This window comes from Pseudochaenichthys georgianus, chromosome 7 (assembly GCF_902827115.2).
Source record: "Pseudochaenichthys georgianus chromosome 7, fPseGeo1.2, whole genome shotgun sequence".
Taxonomy (NCBI): Eukaryota; Metazoa; Chordata; class Actinopteri; order Perciformes; family Channichthyidae; genus Pseudochaenichthys; species Pseudochaenichthys georgianus.
The window spans coordinates 26,497,739-26,514,443 of NC_047509.1; the positions used below are offsets into that span (position 1 = coordinate 26,497,739).

The window sequence follows — 16,705 nt, forward strand, 5'->3', positions numbered from 1 at the left end:
TTATTTGAGATTGATAGAACTTTTCTTCAACATGTTCAGGTGTTTTGTGTTTTCCACAGAGAAATGTACGTTTCTATCCAGTAGGGGGCAGTAAGCCAACAGCCTATTAGCTGAAGAAGTTAAATATCCGTCTAAACAGAGTCACCTATTGGTTGAATCACTCGAGGCTTTTTATAACACTTACGCAAAAATGTTTTGTAACTGTTCCGCGTGTTGTTGAGAACTGAAGAGCTGTTTCGGATACGTCTTGTAGGAAACATAAAGTAAGTCATTTTGTATGAATGTAGCTGATTTAAATGTTTCCATCCTGTAGTTACGTATTAAACGGCTTAATGCGTTAAGTTGACTGACAACTCATGAAGGAAAATCATGTGATGCCTTGCACCGTGGAAGACAGCTGATTTGTGTTCATACTGCAGGCTGCTCCTAGTAGCTCTTCCCCGGCACAAACCGCAGGATGTCCCCGGTGCCCAAAGTGAGACTTTCCGGAGGTCTGGAGATCTGCCGGGTGCTGAACGGGATGTGGCAGGTGTCCGGGGCTCACGGAGCCGTGAATAATGACAAAGCAGGTAAACACTAATATGGTGGAAATAATGCAGAAAAATGAAAGCTATAGGCCTACGTGTTTTGTGGAAAGGGTCACTGGGTTGGAATTGAAAAAAAAACCACTTTATACATTTGTGTAGATGTAGCCTACGTTAACATCAGTCGTGGAGATCTTAATTGACTAATATTTTATCTTATGTTCTCTTGTCTCCAGTGGAGGCCATGCAGGCCTACGTAGATGCTGGTCTGACCACATTTGACATGGCAGACATTTATGGGCCTGCAGAGGATATATTTGGACAGTTTAACAACCAGGTACAAACACACACACCACACACACAGAGTTCCAGATAGTGGCCCTTTCTCATTTCACTAATTCCCCTCATCGACTCCTATCCTCGATATATATCCTAAACTAAACTAGAGGCCAGGAACTGAGCAGGGATGGATTCAGCAGGACTGATTCTCCCTATTTCCTTTTCATCCATAATAAATAGATCTCAGTTTATGGATTACGTGTTTTTTTTTGTCCGACATATTTGATGGTATTTTGCTACTCTTAATTTAACCAAGTATACACACACTTCCTATTTAAGTCTTGACCATAGTTGATCTTTTTTTGAACCTCAAAATATTTTCCAACTTCCATCCATCTTCTCCCGCTTATCCGTGGTCGGGTCGCGGGGGTAGCAGTTCCAGCAGAGAGCCCCAAACTTTCTTTTCCCTGGCGACATCAACCAGCTCTGACTGGGGGATCCCAAGGCGCTCCCAGGCCAGCGAAGAGATATAATCCCTCCACCTGGTCCTAGGTCTACCCCTTGGTCTCTTCCCAGCTGGACGTGCCTGGAACACCTCCCTAGGGAGGCGCCCAGGTGGCATCCTAACTAGGTGCCCGAACCACCTCAACTGGCTTCTTTCGACGCGAAGGAGGAGCGGCTCAACTCCGAGTCCCTCCCTGATGACCGAACTTCTCACCTTATCCCTAAGGGAGACACCAGCCACCCGGCGGAGGAAACCCATCTCGGCCGCTTGTATCCGCGATCTCGTTCTTTCGGTCATGACCCATCCTTCATGACCATAGGTGAGGGTAGGAACGAAAATGGCCCGGTAGACAGAGAGCTTTGCCTTCTGGCTCAGCTCCCTTTTCGTCACAACGGTGCGGTAAAGCGACTGCAGTACCCCCGCTGCTCCGATTCTCCGGCCCATCTCACGCTCCATTGTTCCCTCACTCGAGAACAAGACCCCGAGATACTTGAACTCCTTCACTTGGGGGTAAGGACTCATTCCCTACTTGGAGTGGACAGTCTATCGGTTTCCTGCTGAGAACCATGGCCTCAGATTTGGAGGTGCTGATCCTCATCCCAGCCGCTTCACACTCGGTTGCGAACCGATCCAGTGAGTGCTGAAGGTCGCAGACCGATGAAGCCATCAGAACCACATCATCTGCAAAAAGCAGTGGTGCAATCCTTAGTCCACCGAACTGTAGACCCCCTCCCCCATGACTACGCCTCGAAATCCGATCCATGTATATTACAAACAGGATTGGTGACAAAGCGCAGCCCTGGCGGAGGCCAACCCTCACCGGCCAACTTATTTATTATTATTTTAATCAAAGTGTTTAATGACCTTCAAGCTTCTGTTTAAATTCAATATGACTAACTAATATACTACCTAATATAATTAGGGGAAACCTTGCTGGTGTATATTTTTAACAATAAGCTTTGATTTTAGAGAATGATTTCAAACAGCAAAACAAGAGACACTTTTAAAAGTAATTTATCTTTTTACCCATCACCTAGAAATCCAGGTATGGTTAACAGCTATGGTTAACGTACCCATTCAATTACACCAGTGGTCCTATTAGAAATGCACCTTCAAAACTTTCAGTAACTGTTAGATCATGAATTAAAAATCATTAAAAATGAAACAGTGCTGCATAATGACTCAAATGCAACAATTAATTTAATTGTTCAACAATAATAGAAATTAAATGGAAAACTGAGGAACATTCACAGTCTGCGTCTTCAGGCAGGCAGTAGCAAGAAGGGCTGGACTCGTCTCTTCCTTTTGACCTCATGCTTCCTGATTGTCTGTTCATCCTGCGCTGCAGTCATGACAACAGGTCCATCATGTGGGGTTGGAAGAGCCAGAGTCACAGCAGGGCCTTGTTCTCCACTGAGCTCCAGACCAAGCTCCTCATTCAGATCTCCAGCCAGGGTGTGAATGGTCTCTGCACCATCCACTACATCTGCTAGCTGGCTGCAGTTCTCATTCATAACACTCCGTTCGATGTCTCACTATGGGATGCGCCTCATCGCGGAGCAAACAGAAGCATCAATCTCATTACGCCAATCCTGATTGGCTGGTGATCTTGACGTCAGCGTCAGGGAAATGACCCCCTATAAGTAGCTTGCGCCACAACGAATGCGTCATTCAAACACCTCTTCTCGCTTCAGAGCACATCTCTACAGTAGCCGGGCAAGCTTCACTGTCCACAAACTGAACCCAAATACCCATTTCGGTCGACGGGCGCTCGCCGGCTACTCCTTCTGCTTCGCAGGAAGATGGTAGTACTAACGCTGTTAGTATTTAAAATCAACCTGGTAATATATATTTCTCCTGTCCCACCTGTCGAGAGCGGCTCCTCTCCACGCCACGAGGCGACCAAGATGGACGCCCCTCTCCCTCACAACAGAGGAGTCAGGGACTCTGTGGCTCGACTCTGTGGCTCGACTCTGCGGCTGCGGGTTGAAGATCTCGGGCACAGACACACACCAGGTCTGTTCGTCATGCCTCGGGCTGGAACACGCCCGAGGAGCTATCGACATGGAACATAGCGGCTGACCTTCTACCAAAGGTGGGCCCGTCACCAAGCAGGAACCCCACGCTGCCAGCAAAGTCGGACCGCTTTCAGTCAGCAATGACTGAAAAGGCCTACAAAGCTGCAGCGTTGTCCGCCAGGGCCCTGAATGTGTCCTCGCTGTTAACCGCCTACCAAGCGGAGCTCTGCGAGGACCTGTCGGGTAACCCGGGGGCAGCCACTCTGGACGAGATGGCAGCGGTCACGGACATTTGTCTCTGTGTCCAACGCTGCGCCGTCCAGGCCACGGGCAAGGTAATTGGGATCATGGTGGTGCAGGAAAGAGCGAGATGGCTCAACCTCACCACTCTCCCAGACCGGGAAAAGGAGGATGTGCTGGATATGCCCATCGTTCCTGAGGGAATTTTCGGCTCCGCTCTCGCCTCCATGCAAAGGAGGTGTGAGACGAAGAAGAGGGAGGACGAGGCACTCCACCTCTGCCTCCCTCGGAGGGTCCAGCCGCTGCTCTCGCAGCAGCAGTCCTCTGCCCAAGCTGCCTCGAACTCTGCTCGGTTTAAAGCACTGAAGACGCAGAGGAGGACGCAGCCCACCCCGAGTCCCCAGCCCAGGCTGGAGACAAGGGCAAGCTGGCCTAGAAATTCTCCAGTTCCGGCTGCAGCTCAGGCAACCCAGAATTTCGACCAGCAGTCGAGGAAGGGGCACCACTGTGTTCAGACACTAGAGGGCCCCATAACACTACAAATAGAGACTCAGAGAGGAGGAGATGTGACATCCTCACTGGCTCTAAGGAGCACGCAGTGGAAGATGCTCACAACATCTGCTTGGGTTTTCAAGACAGTAACACAGGGCTACAGATTCCAATTCGCTGTCACCCCTCTTCGCTTCTCGGGCATTCTGCACTCGCAGGCCCGAGGAGATTCAGCCCACATTCTGGAGAAAGAGATTCTCTCGCTCCTAGAAAAGAGGGCTTTATCTATTGTACCCGCCGAGCAGAGTCAGGGCGGCTTCTATTCCAAGTACTTCCTCGTTCCCAAACGGGGAGGGAACGGAATTCAGCCAATACTTGATTTAAGGGCTCTGAACAAATATCTAAAAAGATATAAGTTCAGAATGCTCACTCACACATCTCTGCTGCGGCTCGTACGAAAAGATGACTGGTTTACATCAGTCGACCTGAAAGATGCGTATTTTCATATCCCAGTATATTACCCACACAGGAAATATCTGAGATTCGCATTTCAGGGGATCTGTTATTTCATTTCATTTCAAACCTTTATTTATACAGATAAAATCCCATTGAGACCATTGATCTCTTTTCCAAGGGAGACCTGTTCAAGTAGTTCTACATGAAACATAAAAGCATAAACAGAACAACAAAAGGACATCATACAGCATCATTTACATAATTATCCACATAAGCAGGTACCAATAGCTTCTGATTGACTAGCATCCAACCGAGCTTTAAAAACATTTAGTGGCACCAGATTGTTCAGTTTCCATTTAATTTGCAGACTATTCCAAGACAGAGGAGCTGCGCATCTAAAAGCTGTCTTCCCTAAGACAGTCCTAGCAGTTGGCACATTTAATAAAACCACAGCATTCGATCTCAGGCAGTAGCCACTTACAATTTTCCGTGAGATCAGGGAGCAGATATAAGATGGAAGTTTCCCTAGCATGGCTTTGTATATAAAAATGTACCAGTGACTGAGCCTCCGTACAGTTAGTGAAAGCAAACCAGCCCTTGCATACAGGGTACAGTGATGGGTTAATGCTTTACAGTTTGTCACAAATCTCAGTGCTCTGTGATAGGCGGCATCTAACTTGATCAGGCAATTGGCAGGTGCATTCATATAGACCAGATCCCCGTAGTCCAGCACAGGTAAAAAGGTCACAGTGACTAGCCTTTTCCTGGCCTCAAGCGAGAAACAGGACTTGTTGCTGTAGAAGAAACCTAGCCTAACCCTCAGCTTTTTTAGCAGGTTATTGACATGAGGTTTAAAAGTGAGACAATCATCAAGCCAGATACCAAGGTATTTGTAACAGGCAACAACTTCAAGTTTTGTTCCTTGCGTAGTTACAATATCTAAAACAGGCTCTGGTGTCTTTTTTGCTTTTGAAAAGAGCATTACCTTGGTTTTATCCACATTTAAAAGAAGCTTTAATTCAGAGAACTGAGTCTGAATAGTGTTAAAAACAGCCTGTAATTTAACAACAGCCTCCTTAATGGTGGGACCTGCACAATACATCACAGTATCATCCACATAAAAATGTAAAGTAGCTTCATCCACATTATCACCTACACTGTTAATATATATGGAGAATAAAAGTGGTCCTAAAACAGAACCTTGTGGTACACCATTAGAAATGTTTAACCACTCAGAAGACAGTCCATCAAACTGAACACATTGGGACCTTTCAGAGAGGTAGTTCACAAACCACCCCACTGCAAGGCTGGATATGCCAATACTGAGTAGCCTCTGCTTTAAGATGCGATGATCAACGGTGTCAAATGCTTTGGAAAGGTCAATAAACAGAGCTGCACAACTCTGCTTATTATCTAAAATACTAGTAATGTCATTCACCACTTTCATTGTGGCAGTGATGGTGCTGTGTTTCTTTCTGAAGCCTGACTGATGTTTAGACAGGATGTCATTTGTACATAAAAACTCCTTTACCTGTTCACTCACTAGGCGTTCAAGAACCTTAGCCAGAACTGACAATTTAGAGATTGGCCTATAGTTATTTAAAATAGTTGCCTCTCCTCCTTTCAGTAAAGGCAAGACATAAGCAGACTTCCATACTTTTGGAATTGTATTTGTGCTGAGGGAGAGGTTAAAAAGAGAAGTGAGAGGTGGAGCAATAAAGTCTGCAGCTATCTTTAAAAAGAAAGGTTCTAAGTTGTCCGGGCCAGCCGGTTTCCTAGGATCTAGCTTAGATAAGGCTTCATGAACAACATCAACAGTAAAAGGGGTAAAACTGAAAGGGTTTTCCAGACCACGTTGTTCAGAGTCACAGACTGTGGTGTTTACAGAAGCAGAGTTAGTGACAGAATCAAACAGAGAGCCACAAGACACAAAATGCTCATTAAAGCAATTTAGCATAGTGGCCCTGTCCGATATAGGGCCAGATCCTGTGGTAAGGCACGGAGGTAGATCATTACGGATCTCACCGGTTGATATCGATTTTATTGCTTTCCAACATTTCCTAGGATTATTTAGGTTTTCTGTGGTAACTGACAAATAGTACTTCGACTTTGCACTTTTTACATTTGAAGTGAAGCTATTCCTTAGCTGCCTAAAACGCAGCCATTCTACCTCTGAGCCTGATTTCCTAGCCTTTGCCCAGGCCTTGTTTCTCTCATGAAGGAGACTAGACAGCTCAGCAGAAAACCAAGGATTGTCTCGTCCCTTTACTCTAAATTTACGCAGGGGTGCATGTCCGTCAATGATCTCCATAAAACCAAGATAAAAATAAGACCATGCGGTTTCAACATCAGCACACAAATCGATTTTACCCCAATCAAAATCAAACAGATCATGCACAAAACCCTGCTCCACAAAATGTTTTATGTCTCTCTTGATGATAATGCGAGGTTTAACCTTTTGGACCTTAGTGTCCCTAATTGTGGCTACAACACAGTGATCGCTCAGATCATTCGCAAATACTCCCACAGAAGAATATTTATGGGGAACATTAGTTCAAATGAGATCAATTAGGGAGGATTTATTAGGGGACTTAATATTTGGGCGAGTAGGACTGTCCACAATCTGAGTAACATTTAAAGAGATACAAAGGTTTTTAAAATCCTCTGACACTGCAGTTAACCAGTCCCAGTTAAAATCTCCAAGTAGCACTATTTCCTTGTAGTCTAGTTGTGATAAAAGATTTGCTAGTGAAGACAAGGAGTCTTTGACAGCTGAGGGGGGTCTGTAGCAGCCCACCACCATGACCTGTTGACCCTTTGCCACTTCTATATTTAAGGCTAACAATTCAAATTGCTTACTGATCGATTTGGAAATTAATGTGGTTACACTGAACTTATTCTTAACATAAATTGCAACGCCACCACCTTTATTAGGCCGGTCGGTACGATACACATTAAAACCATTTAAGGCAATGTCAGAGGCCAAAATAGACTTATTTAGCCATGTTTCTGATAAGACAATGACGTCAGCGTCAGTCGATTTTGCCCAGATACGGACAAAATCTAGTTTACCTAACAGACTGCGCACATTCAAGTGGATGAAACCCAACCCAGACCTAGCTTTAAAATCAGCAGGAGTAGCGATCTGACTACTACTACAGGACGGACCAGAGTTAGGTTGTACATTTCCTGACAGTAATAACAACAAAAAAACCAGGCATCTTTTCCTCTTAAATGACACACATACATTGTCATCTAATTTAGACACACCGGAAAAGTCTGCGAGAGTGTGATTAGAGCTTAAGAAGCAGTCCTGAAGAACCATCATCGCAGGAAAATAAAAAAGACAAACATATTTTGTCAAGCAGATTGTCTGTGACAAGGCAACCGGTAATTGTTTGTGTAACACATCCGAACCTTTGCAGGGGATGCCCACTGCGGGTGGCAGAACAGACCTGAATCCAGTAGTCTTCTCAGAATGACTAGAGATCTTCTCATAGTCCAAAACAGTTAACAGGCACAGCAGAATCCCGATATGGGCCATTTTCCCAGACCAGCAGAGCATCCGGATAGGCGTGCAAGCAGGCCCGAAATGTGGAGGCGCTCCGTTCTCCTCGCGATATCCCCGGTGCAGAACCTCCTCAGTAGGCCTACAGCAGGATAGGCGAAGCAGGACCAGCTCGAGGCGTAGAGGCGCTCCGGTCTCTCAGCGATATCCCCGTGGTAAAACGTCCTCGGCACCGTAGAGCACGACAGGTGGAGCAGGTGGATACAGGCCTCCGCTACAGCAGGTGTAAAGCAGGCCGCAGCCTGAACGCGAAGCCGCTCCGGTCTACGCCCCCCGGGGTAAAATCTCGCCAGGACAGCAGCACACGACAAGTGGAAGCAGGTCCCCGCCACAGCACAACTGGGCAAGTGGAAAAAGGGGGCCCAAACAACAACGTGCAGCCGCTCCGTCTCTCCGCGACTTCCCGGGAAAAACCTCCCCACAATAGCACAGGTGCACAGGTAAACCTCCTATCCACGCCGACGGAAGAGAGGCAGCCCTGCCCCTCACTTTCCACGCTCCGTGAGGCGGATGAGAAAATGTGCTCCGCTCGCGAAAATGCGCTCCGCTCGCTCTGATCGACGAGTGTAGAGTGACGTTATGAATACAGAGTACTCCCCTTCGGTCTGTCTCTCAGTCCAAGGGTGTTTGTACGGTGTACGGAAGCCGCGATAGCCCCGTTGAGACAACAGGGCATTCGCCTGGCGACCTACCTGGACGACTGGCTGCTTCTCGCACAGTCGGAGCAGGAGGCTGTTACGCAGACAAATGTCCTCGTAAAGCACCTGCTCAACCTGGGTTTCATAATAAATACAGAGAAGAGCATGTTGTGCCCCGCGCAGACTATACTCTTCCTGGGGTTACGCCTGAACTCGGTGCCCTTTACAGCTCGCTTGTCAGTGGAAAGAGTGAAAGCTTTCGGAGCTTGTCTTGCTCTTTTCCAGCTTCGCAAACATGTTCTCTTCAGATCATGCCTGCGATTGCTGGGGCTCATGGCGTCAGCCATCCTGGTCGTACGACTGGGACGCTTACACATGAGGGAGTTTCAGCGCTGGGTGGCCGCCCTAAAACTAAAGTGATGGTTACTGTGAGATGCGTAATGGCACTGCGCCACTGGTTGCACCCGACTTTTCTAGTACGAGGTGTGCCCATGGGTGCTGTCCTTTCACGGAAAGTGGTCACCACGGACGCATGTCTGACAGGTTGGGGAGGTATTTATGAAGGTCGCCCGGTGAGGGGTCTCTGGAGCAGAGACCTCCAGCGGGCGCACATAAATTACCTGGAGCTTTTAGCGGTGTTCCTCACCCTAAAACGCTTTCTGCCTTTCCTCAGGGGATATCACGTCCTCGTGAGGACAGACAATACGACCACAATATCCTATATTAACCGCCAAGGGGGTTTGCGTTCTCTCCAGTTACACACACTGGCGCGCAAACTTATCTTATGGAGCGGTAGACGTCTCCTCTCTCTGAGAGCGACGCACGTACCGGGAGTGATGAACCTCGGGGCAGATTTGCTGTCCAGAGGTGCACCACTATATGCAGACTGGACTCTACATCCAAGGATTGTGAGCCAGCTGTGGGTGCGTTACGGCAGAGCCGCGGTGGATCTGTTCGCACCGTTAGGCGTGGATGCACTCGCGCACGATTGGCCCCCGGGCCTTCTGTACGCTTTTCCACCCCTGGCTCTGATACCTCCAACTCTGGCCAGAGTGAGAGAGCAACGCCACACACTTATTCTGATAGCTCCACACTGGCCAGCTATGTACTGGCTAGCGGAGATATATCAGCTGCTGTGCGGGCAGCCATGGCAGCTCCCACTACGCAGGGACATACTGTCCCAAGCGGGGGGGGGGGGCGATCTTTCACCCACACCCAGAGCGCTTGGCTCTATGGGCCTGGCCCGTGAGCGGTACCATAATCGGGGGTGCTTTGCCATAATGACCAAGCCCCCTGTGTCCTGGGCTATCCCTTACAAGGGCAAGCCTGTTACTAAGCAACGGCTCTCACACTGTTTTGTGGAAGCAATTGCTGTGGGGCCCGTACAAGTCAGAGCTCGCACTCGCAGGCACCCTCGGGTTCGCGAGTTCTCTTGACTCAGGGTCTGGCTGCATCCTGGGCTCTGTGGGTGACGAAAACCAGCAGGGATGTCACTTGGGGACATGAGCAGCCTTCTGGCTTCAAACACGATGTCTCGCATTTTCATGCTGTTGATCACCTCCCACAACAGATTGAGAATAGGCTTTGCAACGTCTTCATCACGGTCCTCTACTTCAAAGTCCCAGAGCTGCACTCTCAGTGAGCTTTTGCTTTCTTCTCGCAGCAGGTCTGTCATGTCATCGACAGTCACCTCAGATGGGATCATGTCTTTCTGCTGAAGCCGCAAAAGTTATATCACCAGTGCGATCTTGGTCTTGTAAGAGCTGATATGCCAGAAGACCTGCAGAGCCCGCTCATATATGGGGGTGTCGAACAACACCCTGATGGGTCTGTAGATGCCTTTGCTTCCTTCAAGGAAATCCATGGGCATGTTGTTGCTGGATTTCTGAAAACTCTCGCTGACTGTGAAACCATCCTGGGTAGAAGTAGGGGTAACAGAGCGTGGAGTTGCTGAAGCCATAGAAGAGTTGTCTCTGCTTTCTTCAATGGACTCCATTGATATTGTGTTTCTGGACATCAGAAAACTCTCGCTGACTGTGAAACCATCCTGGGTAGAAGCAGGGGTAACAGAGCGTGGAGTAGTTAGAGCCAAAGAAGAGTTGTCTCTGCTTTCTTCAATGGACTCCATTGATATGCTGTTGCTGTATATCAGAGTACAGAACAGACTTAACAACACAATTACAATTTTCCAACGAGAGACTAGAGAGTAGTCGAGCACAGTTGATCAGTTGATGGCACAGACAGAAGTGAACAGTGTGTGTTCATGTGGCTGAATGTGGCTGTAAGGAAGGAGAATTCTGACTCCTTGTGTTGAAAACTCTGTTCCGTAACCCTTGGTTTTGGAACTCTTTTCTTGTGGAACTATTTGCTTTGTTTATTTTTTTATTCCCACACTACACTGAAAATGCATACACTACTTCAAAAACACGCACACAAAATACACGCAAAAGCGCAGAGGAGACATAACAAGAGAGGCTAAAGAAAACAGAGTGCAGTGAGCTATGAACTAAAAACTAAAAACACACATACATGATAGAAGTGGATAGACACACACACACACACACACACACACACACACACACACACACACACACACACACACACACACACACACACACACACACACACACACACACACACACACACACACACGGTCCCAGTGTGGCTCTGATCAGTTTTTCCCGCCTGATGTGCTGTGACAGTCTAATGGTATCGACCGTGGTCTCAGCCATTCACCTGGAATAATGTGCAGAGAGATGGAGAGCTCTTCTATCCTACAACAAGCTTTTCTCTTCTTCACACATGTAACCTCATTACACACAAGCTTTCCATGCTCCTTGTACCTTTTAACCTTTTAAAATGAACTCATCAAGGAAAATGTCTTACATACTGAATCCTTTCAAATGTGTTGGCAGCATGAAACAGGAGGAACAAAATGCTAATTTGTAAAATATTTAAAAGGGCGATTCTCGATTTTAATAAATTCAAGCGAGTTATATTTGTATGACTTCCTTTCCGATCTATAGAGGTGCAAATCTGGAATCAGCACCACAGGTCTGCAGAGTCTGACCAAATACGTGCCTCGACCGGGACCAATGGACCGCAAGGTGAGTGGCTGAAAAATGTGTGGGAGAGAGGGACACCCCCACTCAGTCTGCCGTGTTTTACAGTGAGAATACTTTTATCCACTAGAGAGCAGTGTGTGTCTTTTTAAAAGATCTAGGACATCACCTCTGCCGGCCCACTTAACAAATGTAAAGCTGCACGGAAAATTCTCAGTAAATGTGTTGGTGTTCAGTCGGCCTTAAATAATGAACCCTATATCCTTTGTTTGAGAAGGCCTTGCTATGGAAACAACATGATCACAAGTTATCCAGGTTAACCCTGTGGTTTATTGCTATGTGTACCAATAGGATGCTCCTAAATCATCAGTTAACAAATATAAGCAATCCAAAATCATGTTTTTGTAATTACAGCGATTTAGGTTGTCAGCTTCGGAACTATGTATGCACATGGTATTAGCGCTATACTGATGTAGTCGCCAAAATTGAAATAGTGCAGGACAGGTATATTGATATCATTGTATATGTTGGCCAATAGGAAACAGCACATTTCAGTACAGGAATACCAAGCATACATGGCATTGTCTGGGATCATATGTTTTTGTTGATGTATACAGACAGATTTTAAATCTTTTAGGATGAATTCAATTTACTATCAAATTACTGTTGACAGTGTAACAGGATCTGAGGTGTTACTCTGTGTATGCAGGTGGTGCTGAAGGCGCTGCAGCGCTCCATGGCCCGTATGCACGTGGACAGTCTGGACTGTGTTCAGTTCCACTGGTGGGACTATAGAGACAAAAGATACCTGGAGGCACTGGGACACCTGTCCGACCTGCAGCAGGAGGGACTTATACGTACGTTCACTGAGTTACACAAAACCTATTGTAGACATTGTACAGATAAATGGAAAAAATCTAATTACACAAATGCTAGACTTGCAGACTGGTTTCCCAGATCAGATATCAGAATATATTTGGAGGAAGAGTTCATACTTGACCTGTTAACGGCAGTTTGAAAAGAAATAAGCTTAACTTAGGGTCCATCTACAAACCTTTTTAGTTTTGTTAGTTTTCAACCACAGTTTTTCAACTGCAGCAGAGGTGTGGTTAAAGGTTTCAGAGATGATAACTCAGTGGACCATGTGTTGATAATTTATTTCTCACCAAGCTTAAGAGTGAACCTACAAGCTCAAAAATAATTGTCTGCCTTTTTTTCTATTTAGATTTACTGCTAAGAAAATAATAAAAGTAATATGTTGTTAATTTTACAGCAACAAAAAGTTTCTTTGATTATTTTTGCAACAAATGATGATGCATATATCGTTATTGGATCATTTAACATATGGATAACAAAATGAGCAGCATACTGGTAATGAGAAGATCTGGCAGTACATTATGTGTGTCATCTTTATATTTATTCTCAGACTTGTTGTACTCTCAACCGGTTTGTTCCTTTTTCCTCAGGAGAGCTTAGCCTCACTAACTTTGACACACAGAGGCTGGAGGAGATCACCAGCAGAGGCATCCGCATCTCAAGCAACCAGGTGACACTTCCAGCTTCATGCTGGCACACTTCTCCATCAGCCTCTCTTCCTCAGTTATAAACCGTGTGTTTAATGTGTCCGCCCTGCAGGTTCAGTACTCTTTGATAGACCAGCGCCCTGCAGCCAGGATGGAGCAGTTCTGTGTGGCAAACAACATTCAGCTCCTCACTTATGGCACACTGGGTGAGATACGACACATTACATTTTAAATACACTCATTACATATTAATGTTTTTATTATTTGAATGTACTCCGATATATGAATGTAACTCCTGTAGAGAAATAACAAAGAAGGTTTACTTCCCGTTTAAAGATGTAAGCAACACATTTTGCATCATGGTGTAAAGATGTAAAATGGTAGGTTTCTAAAATGGTCGATATGACGACACATCCTTTCTCCATTTCCTTCCCCCTCTTTTCCTCCTCCTGACCTCACTGGTCTCCTGGTTTCTTCTTTTTTTCTATCCAACATCTCTTGTTTCACCCACTTCTTCCTTCTCCATCTCATATATTCTCTTCCTCCATTTCTCTATTCCTGCTGTTTCCTTCCATTTTCACTCCATCCTATTCCTCATTCCTGACTCCTTGTAACCCCTTCTTCTTTCCTCCATCCCTCTTTCCTCCATCCCTCTATCGTCCATCCCTCTCTCCTTCATCTCTGTCCTCTTGTAGCTGGCGGTTTACTCTCAGAGCGTCATCTGGGGAAGACGGAGCCCAACTCCAGGGCGGAGCTCTACACCGCCTCCCTCTCTAAGTACAAGAATATGATCGACTCTTGGGGGGGCTGGAGCCTTTTCCAGGACCTCCTCATTGTCTTGGAGACCGTTGCCAGGACACACGACTGCTCGGTGGCCAGTGTAGCAACGCGGTACGTGCTGGACCGCCCTGCGGTGGGCGGGGTCATCGTGGGCTGCCGGCTGGGCATCTCTGGGGCAGGGCAGCACCTCAGCGACACTCTGCGGAGCTGCAGCCCCGCCCTGAAGCTGACGGAGGGAGATCTCGCCGCCATCGAGACAGTGACACGACGCTCCAGGGACCTCATGGCGCTCATCGGGGACTGCGGGGATGAGTACAGGAGCTAAAGGGGGGGAAGGGGGGAGTAACTAACTGGGAGTGACAGATGGGGTGAGGAGGAGGAGTAAAGAAAGGGATAGGAGAAACATCTCACATATCTACCCATAGAAAGGACTAAATGCATCTCCATTATACATAACCAAAGTATTTCACTAAACAGGGACTTCCGTTTTCTTTTATATAACTTCTGAAGATTATGTGTTTTAATTTTTTCTAATGAATATTGGATGCTGATAACCAGATTAAACACTTTTCTCCCGCAGCATGTGCTTACACTGCTTTCTTAATGTGGGGGAGAAGATATTTTTCAGGCTTTAATTGAGTTACAATGAGACACACAAACACTCAGTGATAAGTAATCACATGAAAGTGTCTAGTAAGTAGACACAAAGCTCTAGAATTAAGAAAAAGTTCAGTGCCTAAACTATTATTTTAAGCTTTAATGCTGTGATTTTAAATGCACTGAATACAAATATAAACGCAACACTTTTGTTTTTGCTCCCATTTTTCATGAGATGAACTCAAAGATCTAAAACATTTTCTATGTACACAAAATAACCATTTCTCTCAAATATTGTTCACAAATCTGAAAAGATCTGTGATAGTGAGCACTTCTCCTTTGCCGAGATAATCCATCCCACCTCACAGGTGTGGCATATCAAGATGCTGATTAGACAGCATGGTTATTGCACAGGTGTGCCTTAGGCTGGCCACAATAAAAGGCCACTCTGAAACGTGCAGTTTTGCTTTATTCGGGGGGTCTGGGGGGGTCCGAAAACCAGGCAGTATCTGGTGTGAGGGGTAGGATTAGGGTTAGGGTAATGTTGTGAATCGAGTGGCCTGTGTTCGTCGTCCATAACATACGCCTGCCCATACCATAACCCCACCACCACCATGGGCCACTCAATTCACAACATTACCCTAACCCTAACCCTAATCCTACCCCTCACACCAGATACTGACTGGTTTTCGGACCCCCCCAGACCCCCCCAATAAAGCAAAACTGCACGTTTCAGAGTGGCCTTTTATTGTGGCCAGCCTAAGGCACACCTGTGCAATAATCATGCTGTCTAATCAGCATCTTGATATGCCACACCTGTGAGGTGGGATGGGTTATCTTGGCAAAGGAGAAGTGCTCACTATCACAGATTTTTTCAGATTTGTGAACAATATTTGAGAGAAATGGTTATTTTGTGTATATAGAAAATGTTTTAGATCTTTGAGTTCATCTCATGAAAAATGGGAGCAAAAACAAAAGTGTTGCGTTTATATTTTTGTTCAGTGTATCTATGGTTTATACATAATGAGATATTTCATTAATGAAATTCTGAGCTTTTGAGTTGGATGTAATGTTGTCAAAATGCAAATCAGCTTGAACAAGTGCTTTGGGTTTAATAAAATGTTTTCCATCATGTTTGCAGTTTTCTTAGCTTTTTATTTATTAAGTGATACATTTGCCTAAATCTCAAAAACCTTGTTGTGGCTTAGCTCCTGTGTTATCTAGCAAGAAACCCCACTGCAGTCAGCATGTCATTGTGTCCCTGGGCAAGACACTTCACCCCAAATTGCTCCTGTGGGGATTGCCCACAGTACTGAATGTATGTAAGTCGCTTTGGATAAAAGCGTCTAACAAGTGACATGTAGTGAAAGAGAGTTACCAAAGACAACTGTTATCTTGGATTGGATCTTTAGGATTATCATGACCAATGGGCACATTTCAGTTTCTGAAAAGAGGTGTCTTGTTTTTTTAAGAATTCAATTCAATTACTTTTTTCTAAATATATGTACTGACCTTTAAATGGCTTAGTGAGACAGACTTCTGCACATTGTAATTCCTTTGTGTCTGAGGTCGACGGTTCGTGTATGTGTTCAGGGAGGGGGGGGGTCTCATTAGACGAAGGATTTGGTTTACCCTGAAGCACTGCATGGCCTGTGTTTTGAGTGTGCGTGTATTAACTATTATAGTATAGTGAGTGTATGAGTGTATATATGTATGGGATATATATATATATATATATATATACGCACACATATCACATGTCATTTTCATAGGTTGGATATTTTGGACATGCTATAGTTCATTTTTATTATGTTTTTCAACTTATGTTATGTACTATATATTCTTTTGTTTTTTTTCTGACAAATTAATTTTTTTACTATACTATGTGTTTTTTCTGGTATTAACAAAATAGTGTTGTATGTCAAGAAAAGATCTGAAAAAAACAAGTTAGTATAGTATGTCGAAAATATAATCAAAAAAACATAGTATACTATGTCGGAAATATAAGCAAAAACAAACATTTATA

The 16,705-nt window shown here is 45.5% G+C and overlaps 1 protein-coding gene across 1 annotated transcript; it reads left to right on the plus strand.

The window, feature by feature from the left end:
- Positions 1-162: 162 nt before the first annotated feature.
- On the plus strand, positions 163-14,927 carry LOC117449662 (uncharacterized). Its single transcript, XM_034087455.2, has 8 exons — positions 163-263; positions 420-569; positions 761-861; positions 11,744-11,824; positions 12,489-12,636; positions 13,246-13,325; positions 13,415-13,508; positions 13,998-14,927. The coding sequence occupies exons 2-8, from the start codon at positions 458-460 to the stop codon at positions 14,405-14,407; spliced, it is 1,026 nt and encodes a 341-aa protein (XP_033943346.1). The 5' UTR covers positions 163-263; positions 420-457; the 3' UTR covers positions 14,408-14,927.
- Positions 14,928-16,705: the final 1,778 nt, after the last annotated feature.